The 15,186-nt window shown below is 30.1% G+C and overlaps 1 protein-coding gene and 1 long non-coding RNA gene across 2 annotated transcripts in view; one reads left to right on the top strand and one right to left on the bottom strand.

Moving 5' to 3' along the window:
• LOC111631087 (LARGE xylosyl- and glucuronyltransferase 1-like) overlaps window positions 1-15,186 on the bottom strand; it is a 124,120-nt gene that overhangs the window by 14,270 nt on the left and 94,664 nt on the right. The window contains exons 13-16 of the mRNA XM_023375278.1: window positions 8,713-8,871; window positions 5,636-5,737; window positions 5,502-5,589; window positions 3,017-3,141 (exon numbers count right to left, since the gene is read on the bottom strand). Coding sequence (XP_023231046.1) covers window positions 3,017-3,141; window positions 5,502-5,589; window positions 5,636-5,737; window positions 8,713-8,871 — 474 coding nt within the window. The remainder of the gene's footprint in view (window positions 1-3,016; window positions 3,142-5,501; window positions 5,590-5,635; window positions 5,738-8,712; window positions 8,872-15,186) is intronic.
• On the top strand, window positions 5,661-14,122 carry LOC111631088. The gene is made up of 3 exons (XR_002757640.1): window positions 5,661-5,740; window positions 8,715-8,794; window positions 13,409-14,122. It is a non-coding gene; the product is annotated as an uncharacterized LOC111631088 (long non-coding RNA).

The following is a 15,186-nucleotide window of genomic DNA, read 5'->3' as shown; positions in this document are numbered from 1 at the left end:
ATTTCAATTGTCATCTGCCTGTTGTCTGTCCTTCTTTAATCTCAAGAAAGGAGTTAGATGAAAGTTGAGATCAGATGTGGAAAACTTAGGGGTAGAAGCCCAAGTTAACTATATACAAACTTCAACTCAAAATTTGCCCCTAAATGGGGTTAGATAGATGACTGGCACAACTCTCTTGCTAACAGAAAAAGTATGATGTAGAGGATCAAGACCACCAGTAAAAGAATCGAGAACATTGTGACAATGTCACAATCAGGGCTGTGGAGTCGGAGTCATCAAAAAATCCGCCGACTCCGACTCCCTTTTTTACTTCTCAACTTATTATATAAAACTGAAAAAGTATTGGAATCATGTCAAATTTGACCCTCTGAGTTTATTGCAAATCTACACATTTGGAGACCTCCTGAACCCAAAAAAATGTCAAATAAAGAAGGAAAATTTGTGTGTGTGTGTGTTAGTGTCTAATTTCTTTATTCTCTGTTATGAGATATTAAACAATATCTCAGAATGGGTAAAGTTTTAGAAACTAAATTTGTCACAGTAGTTTGTGTATAAAGGGGCATTGATGCTATTAAATTTTGATTTTTAATTAAAGGTAGACAGGATGGAGACGTAGAAGGAGTAGTGTCATATCTCCAGTGTGGTTGAACTTAATGACTATTTTACTTCTTAATAACGTTCATAATTTTTTTTTATAAAATTCATCTCTACCTTCAAAATTAAGCTTTTTGTCATTTTATAATAGTACATTAAAACACATTAAGATATTATTTCCTGAGATGTTAGAATATGTATGAGGGCACGATTTAGTTCAACCACTTTGAAGCTTAATAACTCCCATTCAACTTGAATTTAAAAACCACAGAAGTTATTAGGCTTCAAACTGGATAAACAAAATTGTGCCCCAGACACAGTCTAACATTCACATATGAGGGTGTTCAAAAAGTATCAGATCTTTGGTCGGCAAAAATACATTTATTGATTTTGAGGTACAAAACCCTAATCCCCTTCAAAGTAGTCTCCTTGGTAATATATACACTTCTCCCAGTGCTCTTGCCATTGCTGGAAACACTGCTGGAATGCATCTTTTGGAATGGCCATCAGCCGGTCCATTGCATTCTGCATGATGTCTTCTCTTGACTAAAATCAGGTTCCTTTTAGCGGCATTTTCAGCTTGGGAAGTAGCCAAAAGTCACACAGAGCCATATCAGGAGAGTATGGAATGTGACAAACCACAGGAATGTTGTTTGGCAACGAAAGTCTGAATCAGATGCACAGAATGGGCGGGTGCGTTATCATGATGGAGCTGCAAAGTTTTGGTTGACCACAGATCCAATTGTTTCCATCGCATAGCATCACAAAGACGACAAAGGGCCTTTTGGTAGTACTCCTTTGTGATGGTTTGGCCTTGTGGTGCGTACTCAGGATACCCACCGCATGGGAGTCGAAAAAACTGTCAACGTGACCTTGACATTGCTGTGGATCTGCCATGCTTTTTTTTGGCCTCAAGGATCGTCCCCGAAAGCCTGCTGAATCTTGCGAATGGTTTCCACTTGGGTATTGCCAAGCTTTTGGCAAAATTTGATGCAATATCACTGCTCACATTGTTCAGTCATTTTCCAACTTAGTGGAATCCGATGAAAGCTCGCTACACATCCTCACTCATAGGCCGACTGCCAGCGAATGACATTTCCTGCAGGCGGAAAAAAATTCAGGACTGTGCATGACTGTCCCCTCCACAACTCCACCGAAAGAGACCTCCCATGCATCATTGGTTTATGTGGGAAAAATAAAGGTCTGATACTTTTTGAACACCCCTCATATACAGAAAAAGTACTGAATCTTTTGCATATCTTGATATTTCAAGGTGTCCTGAGTCCAAAAATGTAAAAATTTAGAAGTCATTTTTTGACCAATTGCTACACTTTCCCTCTGTTATAAATATTTAAAATAAAAGCCGGAAAAGTAAAAAATTGAATAAACATTTATATATTGACCATGTCATTACTTAGAGGAATCTTTTTGCTTTGGAATAAAAAAAATTTCTATGTTCTATCTTAATAAGAACTCTATTTATTGAATCTTTCATTCTAATGTCACGTGATGACATCAGAATTTCTGAGTTTATTTTGGTAACACTCTGCCCTCGTCAGAGTCAGAGTCGAATGGTAAGGCAAAGTTGGAGTCAAAGTTGGTAGATTTTACATGACTCCACAGCCCTGGTCACAATATATAATCACTCATTAGAATTATTAGAATCACTCATTAGAATGGTTTATTTGGTTATGGTAATGCAACATGTGAGCAATCTGCCAAGGTAAATGCATCCAAGGAAGACTTTTATGGGAAGCTGTGCTGTATTTTGGTGTTACTAACATAAATAAAACCCAGAAAACTGCATGTGATCAGAAAACCCACTGGCCATGTCCAAACTCACAACTAACTAACTACCAGAGTTCGGTGGTTTTATCTACTCGGCTATAGGAGGGCACATATTGGAATTAAGAAAGTACCATTCAGAAATGAAAAAACCTGGGATGGTAGATGTGGAAAATTAAATACTTATAGACTTTTCAAAGCGAAAGTGTTATGCTGTAAAACAGGCAATGTCTCAGTAATGATGTAGAGCTTGTATTTCATGCTATATCATTGTCGCAGTAATTAAGTCAATATAATATATATTTCTTAAAATTATATCTCTTTTCATAAGAATTATATTTAGTTTATTATTTTGTTAAATTTTTTGCCAATAGATGGTGCTATGTGTAAATCAACAAATGGAATGTAGATAGAAATTAACTGATTTATAGAAATCCAATTGATATTTTGGGGTGGAATGTATGATATTATCTAAGTTATAAGTATAAGTATCTAAGTTGCTGAGTTTCGTAGCAATTGATCAAATAGCCTAGGCCATTCGACCAATTGTTATGAATTGCATACAAATAAAGAAACATCCTCATTTATATATATAGATAATTATAAATATTAAGTAATAAGTATAATTAAAACTTACACCATCTCTATACACAATATGATATCCCACATTTTTTCTTTTTCTTAATACTTCTGATGTAAGAGTATAACTAAGGAATTGTTGAACTTCAGAATCAGACATATAAAGTGCTAAACTTACTGGACCTAAAAGAGAACAAAAAATATACAAAAATTCATCATCATCTAATTTGTATTTTCAAATGTAAAAATTATTTATATTAAAAAAAATAAACAAAAATTAAAATATTTTAATATACTAAAACTGATTTTAGAAGGTAACAGATTAAAATTAATCACAAATGCAATCTTAAATAATTTTTTAATAAAATGACTTTCATAAAAATAACATATAAAACATTTCTATGTTAAATTTACAAACTCATTACACTTTTTATAAATATTAATTCCCAATTTCATATCTTATCTATATGATTTAAATCACTGAAAAATGTATCAATGTTTTTTATGTGGATGAGTCAAAACAAACAGATTAAAATTTTATGTCAAAAAGTATAGGCTAGAGACTTTTTGATCTATAGGGACCTTGAATAAGTTCTCGCTGTTTTTTTTGTGAAAATTAACACTTTATTTTAAAAAAGTCATAAAAAACATGTCACTGTAAGTATTGTCCATCGCTAGCCACTATTTTCTCCCATTGTTCTGGCAGCATTTGAATTCCACGTCGGAAAAACAATACGTCTTTTGAGGCTATCCGAGAGTCAACCCACTTTTTGGCATCTTCATAAGAATGGAAGTGCTGCTCAGTCAGGCCATGTGCCATCGATCAGAACAAGCAATAATCAGAAGGGGCAATGTCTGGTGAATACAGCGAGTGGGGTAGGACTTCCCATTTAAGCATTTCCAAATAGGCTTTCACCGGTTGTATAACATGTGGCTGAGCATTGTCATGTTGCAAAATCACTTTGTTGTGTCTCTGCTCGTATAGCAGCCATTTTCCCTTCAATGCTTGGCTCAAACGCATCAATTGTAGTCAACAGCAATCTCCCGTGATGGTTTTGTTTGGTTTGAGCAGCTCATAATAAACTACACCTAGCTGATCTCACCAAATACAGAGCAGAAGCTTCAAACCATGGATATTCAGCTTTGCTAATGATGTTGATGCATGGCTGCACGATTTTCTACGCTTAGGGTTATTGTAGTGTATCCATTTTTCATCGCCTGTCATGATACGATGCAGAAAACCTTTCCTTTTCTGCCGTTGAAGCAGCTGTTCACACGTGAAAAGACACCATTCGACATCTCTTGGCTTCAACTTGTATGGCACCCAATGTCCTTGCTTTTGAATCATTCCCAATCCTTTCAAACTTTTCGAAACTGTTGTGTGATCAATTCCTAATGATTCTGCAAGTTCAACTAGCGTTTGACACGAGTCTTCATGAAGTAATGCCTCCAATTCTTCGTCTTCAAACTTTTTTGGTGCACCAGATCGTTCTTCATCTTCAACAACAAAATCATTATTTTTCAAACATCTAAACCAATCTCTGCATGTTGTTTCTGACAGAGCATGGTCACCATAAGTCTCAACAAGAACTGTGTGCGCCTCAGCTGCAGATTTTTTTTGAATAAAATAGTGGAATAAAATTCCCTGCAAATACTTTTTTCTTGGCACAAAACTCGACATGTTTAACACTATGAAAAAATAAGTTGTTTACACTTCGGCGAAATGACATACTAAATTTCAAGGTTGCTTATTGTACTTCCTTACAGATGTGTCACCATCTACAAAATACACACACGCAGTTCTGGTAATGCCATCTGTTGGAAAACATCAAGAACTTTTTCAAGGTCCTTATATATTTTATATCACTTTAAATAACAGTTAATATTACATCTGTCCAAAAAATTGCATGGAACTATGATGCTTTACTTGGTCAAAAGAAATTGCAGAACAAATTTCCTTCTTTGTCATGGGCTAGTGTGCCAACATGTATCATTGCATACAATATAATCAGAAGCTGCATCATGACAATGCATGCCTTTACTGTAGATTACTAATATAATGAATGGTTTTTTTGGGCCAAGAAGAACATCTCATTCATCCCATATTCGCCATGCAGGGTAGATTTGGCACCCTGCAACTTTTTCCTATTCCCAGCCCAGTGAAAAATACAGGAAACCCATTTCTCACTCACACAAGTAGTAATTAAAGCATAAAACTTGAATTGCTTCAGAATCAAACATCTACAACATATCTTCAAGAAGTAGCAGAAGTGTATTGAATTCCAAGAAAATACTCTAAAGGAAACAACAGTAGTTACATCCCAGAATGATAATGTGAAGAAAAAACCTGTTTCAAGTTAATTTGACTGGTATGTATTTTATTAAACAAGATGTGTTTAGATGAGAATTATATAGAATACTATAAAAAAATATTATTTGATGCATTGAATTATGTACAAAGGCAATTAAAAATTCAAATCATAAAACTGTTAATTTCTTTTCATATATTATTAGAATTATTAGGATTTATAAAAACAACAAACCTTCCCAATGTTTGCACAATGCTTCAACCATTTGTAAACGATCCATTGAAAGCTGTGCTATCAATGTCACATCATTTCCTTCAGCAGCCTAAATAATTATACAGTTATTTATTTTAAAATCCTAATAAGCTTACTGGTTCATAATCATATTCTATGTAGTACAGATGAGTACGATGTTGAACAACCCTTGCACGTCTGAATTCATAACATGCATCATCTTCATCGATGGAATTTAACTGGTAAAAATTGCAATTTGTTAATATTATCTACAATAAAATAAATTCCACTTGATAAGTGATAAAATCTTCTAATTCTCATAATTTAAGATAACTAGAAATACTTATTCTTTCACAAATTACATATTTGATTTATATTTAATGAAACAATTGTTTTATAATATTTCTCCAAACAGAATGTTATAAATAAATATATATAAATAAGTATTATAATATAAATACTGTATTACTTTGAATGTAAGCCACAGTAAGAGTTTAAAATTGCAAAAATTGGAATAATAATAAAAAATAAAAAAGATTTTATATATATAATTTGTGTAATTGTAGCCATGTCAATTGCTGAGTATCTTCCTTTTTTATGCCCAAAGAATGATTTTCTGTCTTTTTTTACACAACTTTTCCTTCATGGCTCTCCAACAATGCACATTCTTTTCATTAAATTAACTATAAATCTTTTAAGTTGCATGATTTCCAATTTATTTGACGTGCACTATAACTTTTCTTTTGAATTCAGCATCATATGTAAACCATTTTTCCATTATTAGTATGGGTAATAAAAAAAATTTAAAATTCGATTCTACGCAGCTGCTATCAGACAGCAACTGGATTAAATCAGAAAAGTGGAAATGGGAAATCATTGAATAAACTGCTATCAACGATCATAATACTATGTGCATGCATAGAGCATAAAGCGAAGACCTAACTGTTGGGCATGGAAGATTGGCAGAAATAAAGAGTTAAAATATTCGTTTTGAATTTAAACATTAATAGCTTTACAAGGCACATGTGACTTGTACGGACATGTCTAGTTAGGATGACAGACATAATTGCTTGTTTTCCCCTGGGGCGGCGCATATATTTTGATAACTAATAATCCTACAGGCATAATACTTGATATATCGATATTATTTTATTAGGTGTGATAAAATATATCAATTTAATAGTATGAGGCATGGGTGACTCGTGCAGCCTTAGTTTAGTTAAAGGTTACTTTTGGATGGTACGAGTCATGTAAGTCTTGTGCCCACAATCTGAGATTTTAGTGCAAACACATTATTTTTATTGTTCCTGCATTCTTGAAAGTTCTTTGTTCACATAAGTCTTAGTGAATTATAATTCAATATAATTACAGTCACTTCTCGATTTATGACGGGGTTTGGTTCCGCAACTTCAGACATAAGTTGAATTTCATACAAAAATAAATAATATAATTATAATAGACAATGTAAAATAAAGTAGAATTTCCAATTTACACTACAAGTAAAAAAACTAAAACAAAAATTTGTTTTACCTTCCATATTAGAGATTGTAACCATTGGTCCCTAGAATATGCATTGCTAACCTGAAAAATAAATAATATAATTATAATAGACAATGTAAAATAAAGTAGAATTTCCAATTTACACTGCAAGCAAACTACTTATAACAAAACGATTAGCCACCTTACACAAGCACACATGAAGGGTAACTACCTGCACAATAAAACTAAAGATGATGCAATCAATTGCAGAAGCACACAATCAATCATCAGAAGTATGCAAGATATATATGTATATGTTATATATTTTACGAAAACTATAAAAAAATTTATACATTTTTAAAATTTTTTAATGAAATTTTTTGTCATAAGTGTGAATGGTCATAAGTCAAGAAGTTACTGTAATATTAAAACATGAAAATTAGTATACAGCCTTTAAATTTTTTTAGTTTTTTTATTTTTGAATTCTATTTATGATATCTTTTGTAATTGCATGCTAAAAGTTCTTACTTTACAAAATTAAAGCATCAATTTTGATTTCCCATGGGAGCTCTATGAATCACATTTGCCTCAGGCTATGGCAGAGGAATGGAGATTATAGTGTCTTATATTAAATACTAGTAGCCTGGGATGCCCCCTAGTGGGCGTTCTTTACAAATTTCCACAAGGCACGGTTCCTTTGACTTTTTTGTTTCTATCAATATGTTCTACAGCTCCGGCCTGTAAACTTCGATTTTAAATGTATCTGCGATTTTTTCAACAAATTTCCCGTGAGTCAATGCGCAACGTTCACCGAGTCACTGAGGGATGTCGTAAATGTGCAGCGCAAGGTTAATCGAGGCATATAATAAGGCAAGGCAAAGCATATAATAATTATTTATACCGTTCCATGGTATAAATAATAAATTCCTATTACAAATAAAAATAATTTATTGTTAATTTAAAATCTTTGCTAGGGCACCTCTAGTGTCCGTTATCATACCGTTATGCAGACAGATGNTAAGGCAAGGCAAAGCATATAATAATTATTTATACCGTTCCATGGTATAAATAATAAATTCCTATTACAAATAAAAATAATTTATTGTTAATTTAAAATCTTTGCTAGGGCACCTCTAGTGTCCGTTATCATACCGTTATGCAGACAGATGGATACCCGTTGAATGGGTTATATATATAGATATTAATGATTTTGTGTATGTCCAATGACCAGCCATATAGAATGCATTAATGAATTGAAGTCACACTAGTCACCTGTGCCTCATACAGCCCTGTATTAAAATAGATTAAGAGTCACAGGTGACTCATAATGCCCAGCAGCTGCCTAAAAGTTTATCTACTGATGCTGTTAACATGTTAAACCACACCTCAATTTTACATATTTAAAATTGGAACAAAAAGTATGGCTTTAATTCAAAGTAATAAGATATTTAAGCATATTTCTGGCACTTAGCCAGAAATAGCAACTTAATTTGCTACTCACTGATTAACTGATTTAATATTTTACAATATTCATGTTATTAATTTATTGTGAAGAAGAAAAACTGTATATTTTTTCCATTTTCTAGATTAAAGTATTTCTTCATTTCATTACTTTATTTAGTTAAAATTTACATATAGTAAAATAAAATAATTCTATAATTATAAAATTAAAAAAAGTTAACTGATGTATTTTTTACACACAAAATGAATAAAAGATAATTATAATTTTTCTTACAGCTTCTTGTACATGAGTGACTTTGGTGTTATTGCAGCCAATAAGTTCTCTTCTCAATAAATTTCCATCATACTCTAAAAAGGTGAGGTAGAGGTTACGAAAAAATTCAACGTGTTTATTCTTTACTTTTAATTTTTTAGGAGAATTCCAATGAATAACCTACAAAAAAAATAATTTTTATTGGTTGAATTTATATATAGTAAAAATTACATTTTATAATATGTAGTATAAATATCCTAAATTAGCTTTTAACAATTACTTTTTTAAGTCTTAAATTCCTAAACAAGCATTTAGCTTTCCTCATCCCCAAAGTTTAAATAACTTTGGTTAAACATTTTAATTAACAATAAATTATTAGCTAATGCAGATGAATAGTTATTTTATGTTATGAAAACTTTTAATTTTAACTGATAAACTGATTTATTTAATGCATTTTGATTTTTTATATGCAGTATTTAATCGCATTTACTAATGATTGATATGCAGTCAACTCTTAATTTAGTGGGATTTATCATGGCAATGACTACAGGAAAGCATGCACAAAGTAGTTGTATTATCCTTGATAGTGTCTAGTTGTTAAATTTAATAGTGTTGATTTTTTTGGATTAATTACTGTACTTTTTATCATTTTCATAAGTAATATAACTAACCATAATTTTTATTTAAAATGCTATTATGTAGTTTTTAAATGAGTAAAGCTTTTGTGATTAGTAATGAACTATATATTTCATATTGTATTGTACATTTTACTTTGTTTATTTCCTGTATGACATGTTAAAACACAGTAGAGTTCCTACTATTGTATACATAGTTAATTTCAAGTAATTTGAAAATTTACTGTGGAATTTGAAATCTGTAAACCCTCCATTACCCAGGCCTGGGAGTGCCATTTCCCCTCTGAAAAAGTGAGAAAAGTGAGTTGAAATACGGAAAAAGTGAATAAAAAGTGAGTGCAATAGTGACAAAACAATGTGAAAAAACGGAAGGAAAACTCAGCAAAATAGAAGTAAAAGTTGTTACTTTCTTTTTATTCTGTTATGGTTAAACACATTTTAGAAATTTGTGTATATACTGTAATTCAGTCGTTATATCGCGCATTTTTGGTCCCCCGAATTTTAAAAGTATTTGAGTCAATAACTTTTAAATTACCAATTGTCACTGAATTTCTATTTGCAACAAAATACGGTATTTTATTTCTACTATTGTCCTTGAAACTACCACTGAAGGTAAAACAATAAATTCGTCAAGATCTACATATGCAGAACAAGTGAATGGATCGATTATCATTTGTTTCCTTTTAATAAAAAAGTTGTTTATTTATTAGTTTTAAGTACTGTCTCCTCATTTACAAGTTTCTGTAAATTCGAAATTTCACATCTTTATGTGAATTAACGGTATTGCTTCAATTCACACAGAGGTGTGAAATTTCGAATTCACAGCATAATGTGTAAGGAAAAGATTTCTTAATTCTGAAAGGAAAGTTCTAAAATTTTTATACAGTAGTAACTTTATTTTACTTTTTAATTAAAGAATTTTTACTCTCTAATTTTATAAGTTTTGATGTTCTATTATACATTCAATATTTTTTTTAAATTTTCAATTACAGCATTTATAATTTTTATTGAAAAATATAAACTACACGAATTTCTAATAAGCGATTTATATAGTACTGTATAATAAAATCGCAATTGATTTGTTTTTATATCGACAGTATTTGTCTTTCAATGTCATTGTTAAAGAAACAATAATGCTAAATGGGCGTTCATGGTATCGATGTTTACGTAAACGTCAATTAATACGATATAACCACGAATAAAATTCAGGATTGAAAAACTAAGCTTATTTTATATCAGAAACACTTAATGATGAAAGAATAGAGATTCCATAACATGTATAATCTGTCTAGTAAAAGCCCAGAATTTTTATTACTCGGTTATATCGCGTTTTTTTTCTGTCTCCTGATAACAAGTGGCTACTGTATTTCCAGTAAACCGTGAATACTTAAAAACTCTTTGGCTTCTGTAAATAATCAGTCATGAAAGATGATGTTATTTTATTAAGATTATTCTGGATGTTTTCAGATTCCTTCTTTTTCGCTTCCTCTTGCTTTTGAACACTTAACACTAATAAGCATCACACGTGCTGCTCGTACTACATTCATGTTTTTGCTGTTAATAGCCTTTCTCCAGTTTTTTTTGTTTGCTGCTTCTAACAAAACTTGGCCTGTCGCATGTATTTCTTTTTCTTCTACATTTTTCTGGTTTAAACTCAGCTGCAGTTCTATAATCTTCATGTTACGAACAGTTTTCTTTTGTTGTTCTTCAAAATGTTTCTGTGCTCTTTTTTTCTGTTTCTCTTATTCTTTTAACTTCTTTTCATTTTCCAATTGTTCTTGATAATTTCTATGCGCTGAGGGAGCTAATTTCAGTAGTCCTTTGTAATGGGTACAAGATGGGGCTTTGGTCATACATGTTTAGTCCCTCCTTAACAATCAAAAGTGAATTAAGTATTTTTTCCAATACTGATGGAGAAAGTGCCCAGAGTGAAATTGACCCTCTCTCTCGTGGGAATGCTGATTTCGCTATTTTGGCTATACTGGAATATTTATCATTATCAGAAACTGTTTATTTTTTAATCCTTTGAGATGTGTAAATATTGATTTCAAAATAAAATAATAAATCTGAAATAAATATATTTCAAATAATATAAGTAAAATAATATTTTATTAATGATTTCATAAATAACAATAAACTTTTTCCTACAAATGAATAAAAATAACATCGTTACATCGTTGTTAACCTTTTGGAAAGCATGTGAAAATACTTCTCACAAGCAATCATGTGTTGTACTTTTTACAACACTTTGAATCTTTTAATTTATTTGGTAAATTTTATATGTAAATATGAATTTATATTTTTGTTTACTTTTTTAGTCTCTCAATTAATGCACAATTATAATCAGCATAAGAGAAAAGATTAAAAAATGGATATTTCACAAGTTATTTTCATAACTTGTGAAATGGATATCACACATTTTATGAAAATAACACTTACTACATGGAATAATTATACTTGTAGTCAATTTAAACATACATTTAGAAAGATATAGATGTGATTTAATGTTAACAATATGCTATAAAATCATTATTTAACTCAAGTTTATGAAATTATTTAAAGATAAATCAAGTAAAAAAATATTTTGTAAACGACAACTACATAACCCGATTGTTAATTAAAATCAAATAATCTGCCAAATTATTGGGCTATAACAAGGATAACTACATGATCAGAAATGAAATAATTTATCTACTGGTAAAAGGTTATGCTATTATCTCGTGTTAATTTTAATAATTATATATTTTGAATTTACAAGCAGTAGCAGCGTTGTCAGCTTGAGAGGGTAATCCCTATGCTTAGTGTGTTTTCCCCTGCAAAAGGATTTTAGTGATTTTCTTAGAAAACAGCCAAAACCGCAGGGATGCTTAGAATACTCATTTTTAAACTCCATACAAGGAAATGTAATTCGGAAGAAGTAGATTTTGGCAAATAATGAAAATATAGCATGAGTACATAACTTTACTCAACACTGGCTTCTGAATTTGTAATGACAGGGATTTTTTTTAATTCATAAAGGATATTTTTACATACGTGAAATAAATTTTTGTTTTCTATAATCTAACAACACTGAGTGGCAGTTGCAATTTTGAGTCCTGCTCAGGGCTGCGTATTTTCTTCCAGAAAATTCTATTCCGATAGTCCGATAATTTGGCAGATAGTTTGGCTTTAAAATTATTTTTGATTTGTCCCACATCTTAATTAAGCATGTGAAAATGACCAAAAAAGTGAGAAAAGTGAGAAAATGACCTGAAAAGTGAGAAAAGTGAAGATACTTCAGAAAAGTGAGTACAAGTGAGAAAAGTGAGTGACTCCGAGGCCTGATTACCTCACAAAATTGGGAGTTGACTGTACACACTATTTATGGAAGTAGCCTTACTTATAGTTAAGCATTTACAATAAAATATTCAATTTCTCTTGAAATGTTTTAAAAAGACATAATTAAGAAAAAATATTAAAGATGTAATCACAATGATGGTTTATGAAAGTAAGATATTCAATAAAGTTAAATATAAAGCACTGTTTGCATTTCACAATAATTTTGTGAAATGCAAACAGTACTTTANCAACGGAGAAAAATTTAAACATGGGATATATTATTATACTATTATTGGGATATACTAATATACTATATTAATAATGTATTTTTTCGTACATAATCAGTTATCCAAAAAATCGATTTTCCGAACAACCCCAGTCCCCAATTGATTCAGATAATCAATGCGCTACTGTAATTTAACTAAAATTATATTTTAGGAAAAATGTTATAAGAAATATCGTTTGTTAATTAAAAAGATTATACAGAATAGTGATATTTTACAATAGTTTTGAGAAAAATTGCTTCTAAAGATTTCTCAAAGCTTTTTTCAGTCTATTATTTAAGAAATTTCTTAATTATTCTTATTAACTTATATTAAATGTGTATAGCATAATCAAAGTATCCAATGTTCATCCATTAAAATATTCTAACAAACAAACAATAAGATACTTTGATTATATTATTTTATATTTTTATTTATGAAAACATTTATTTTATAATTTTTATAATGTATTCAATACTCGGTTCCTTTTTTATGTTATAGCTTGATGATGATCACTGAATACGACTGAAAATGTTAGCATCAAAGCCTTTTTTGATAGATATATTGTGTATCAGAGTTAAGTTATGATAAAAACTTCAACACTAAGAATGGCAGCCTTTTATGTGAAGTGAGCCAATTTTTTCAAAATTGCAATAAAAATCAAATTTCCAAAGAGCTGCAGAATATGTAAACAAAAAAATCTGTTTTAAATACAATAAAACTGTAGTCAACAACGTTTACTTTTTAAAATACAAAAGTAATAGAATAAATAGAAATGGATTAAATGATACTGAATCTTGGAACTGTTTCATTATAATAATTACATACTTCATTATTCTCCAGTATCTATCTACACTATATTCACTTTTACAGTTTTTATTGTTTCAGATGTTAATTATATCAAGAAACTTCAAAAGATTTTCTTAAAACTAGCATCAAATATTTTTGCAGTTCATGTTTTCTACTTGAAAAACCAATTCTTTTTGTTTATATCTTAATTTAACTACACATTACAAGAATACTTTGATATTTTATTTACAAAAATATTCATTTTTAGACACCCATTGAATCACCTGTCTCTCAATCTTAAATCATATTTTAAAATTTAATCCAAAAACAGATTCATGAATACTTTCTACTAGTTAAGTGACTAAAATCTTTCACAATGTATTTTGATTAAGTATATTGAATTTGTAATATAAGCTACAGATTTTGACTATATTAAATATTACTTTTCATTCCAATGTCTCAATAGATAACATTTCTTAAACAACACTTGTTACCAACTAATTAACTTGTATCTATCTGTTAAATTAACTTTGTAATGCAGGATTAAATGCAGTATAGTTTATATCCTGCATTACCCAGGTTTATACAAAAGAAATTTATAACAAATTTACTAATTTTAGGAAAATACTGTTCTAAAAGAAAAAATATCAGAGTCCTTAAGAGTCCTTAGATGTAACAACTTGACTTTAATAGGGGAAAAAGTATTTTTCATGATATAACTTGGAAATGTAAAGACATTTTCTGGCATCACAAATAATATTGTCGGTGTTAACTACTCTTTGTTTACTTATATCAATTTATAAGAACAGGGTCATTTTTATGATAGTTCACGGTTATACATGAAACCTGATATTTTTCATTGTATTCATTTTTGTGTAGTACAATTCATATTTCTTTTTTATTTTTTTTTTTTTGCACTTTAAGTGTGTATCAGTACATGCTTGAAATTTACACTGTAAGTTAATAGCTGCTAAGTGGATTTTATATTGAATAAATATGAAGAAACAGATAATTTCAGGTGATTGTCACAGTTCCTACACTGATGTAGGCAGAAATTAATTGAGATGTTAGATTTGGAAAACCAAATATTTTTATAGTTTGTTACAGTATAACACTTTTGACTCAACCCACATGCATGCACATGCTACCCATCATAGTAATGATACAGTGTATCTATTACGTGCTATATCATTGTCACAGTAATTAAGTGAATATAATATTTTTTTAATTATATTCTTTTTGTAAGAATTATATTTAGCATATTATTATTTTTTAAATTATTACTATTTTTTATTTTATACTAGAAATGTGTACAGGTGGCAATACATCTGAAGGTAGGAAATCTGATTTTGGCAGAAACTAATTAATATTTATATTTAGAAATTAAATCAATATTTTGGGATTATTGTATGTAGGATGTTATCTAAGAAGTATGTTAATGTAATTGCCAAGTTTCAGAGCAATTGGTCAAACACAGCCTAGAAGTGCAT

The sequence above is a fragment of the Centruroides sculpturatus genome, unplaced genomic scaffold (assembly GCF_000671375.1).
Source record: "Centruroides sculpturatus isolate CEXI.00-Female unplaced genomic scaffold, Cexi_2.0 scaffold671, whole genome shotgun sequence".
Taxonomy (NCBI): Eukaryota; Metazoa; Arthropoda; class Arachnida; order Scorpiones; family Buthidae; genus Centruroides; species Centruroides sculpturatus.
The sequence above is the reverse complement of the archived record's forward strand: the minus strand, read 5'-3'. Positions and strand labels throughout refer to the sequence as shown.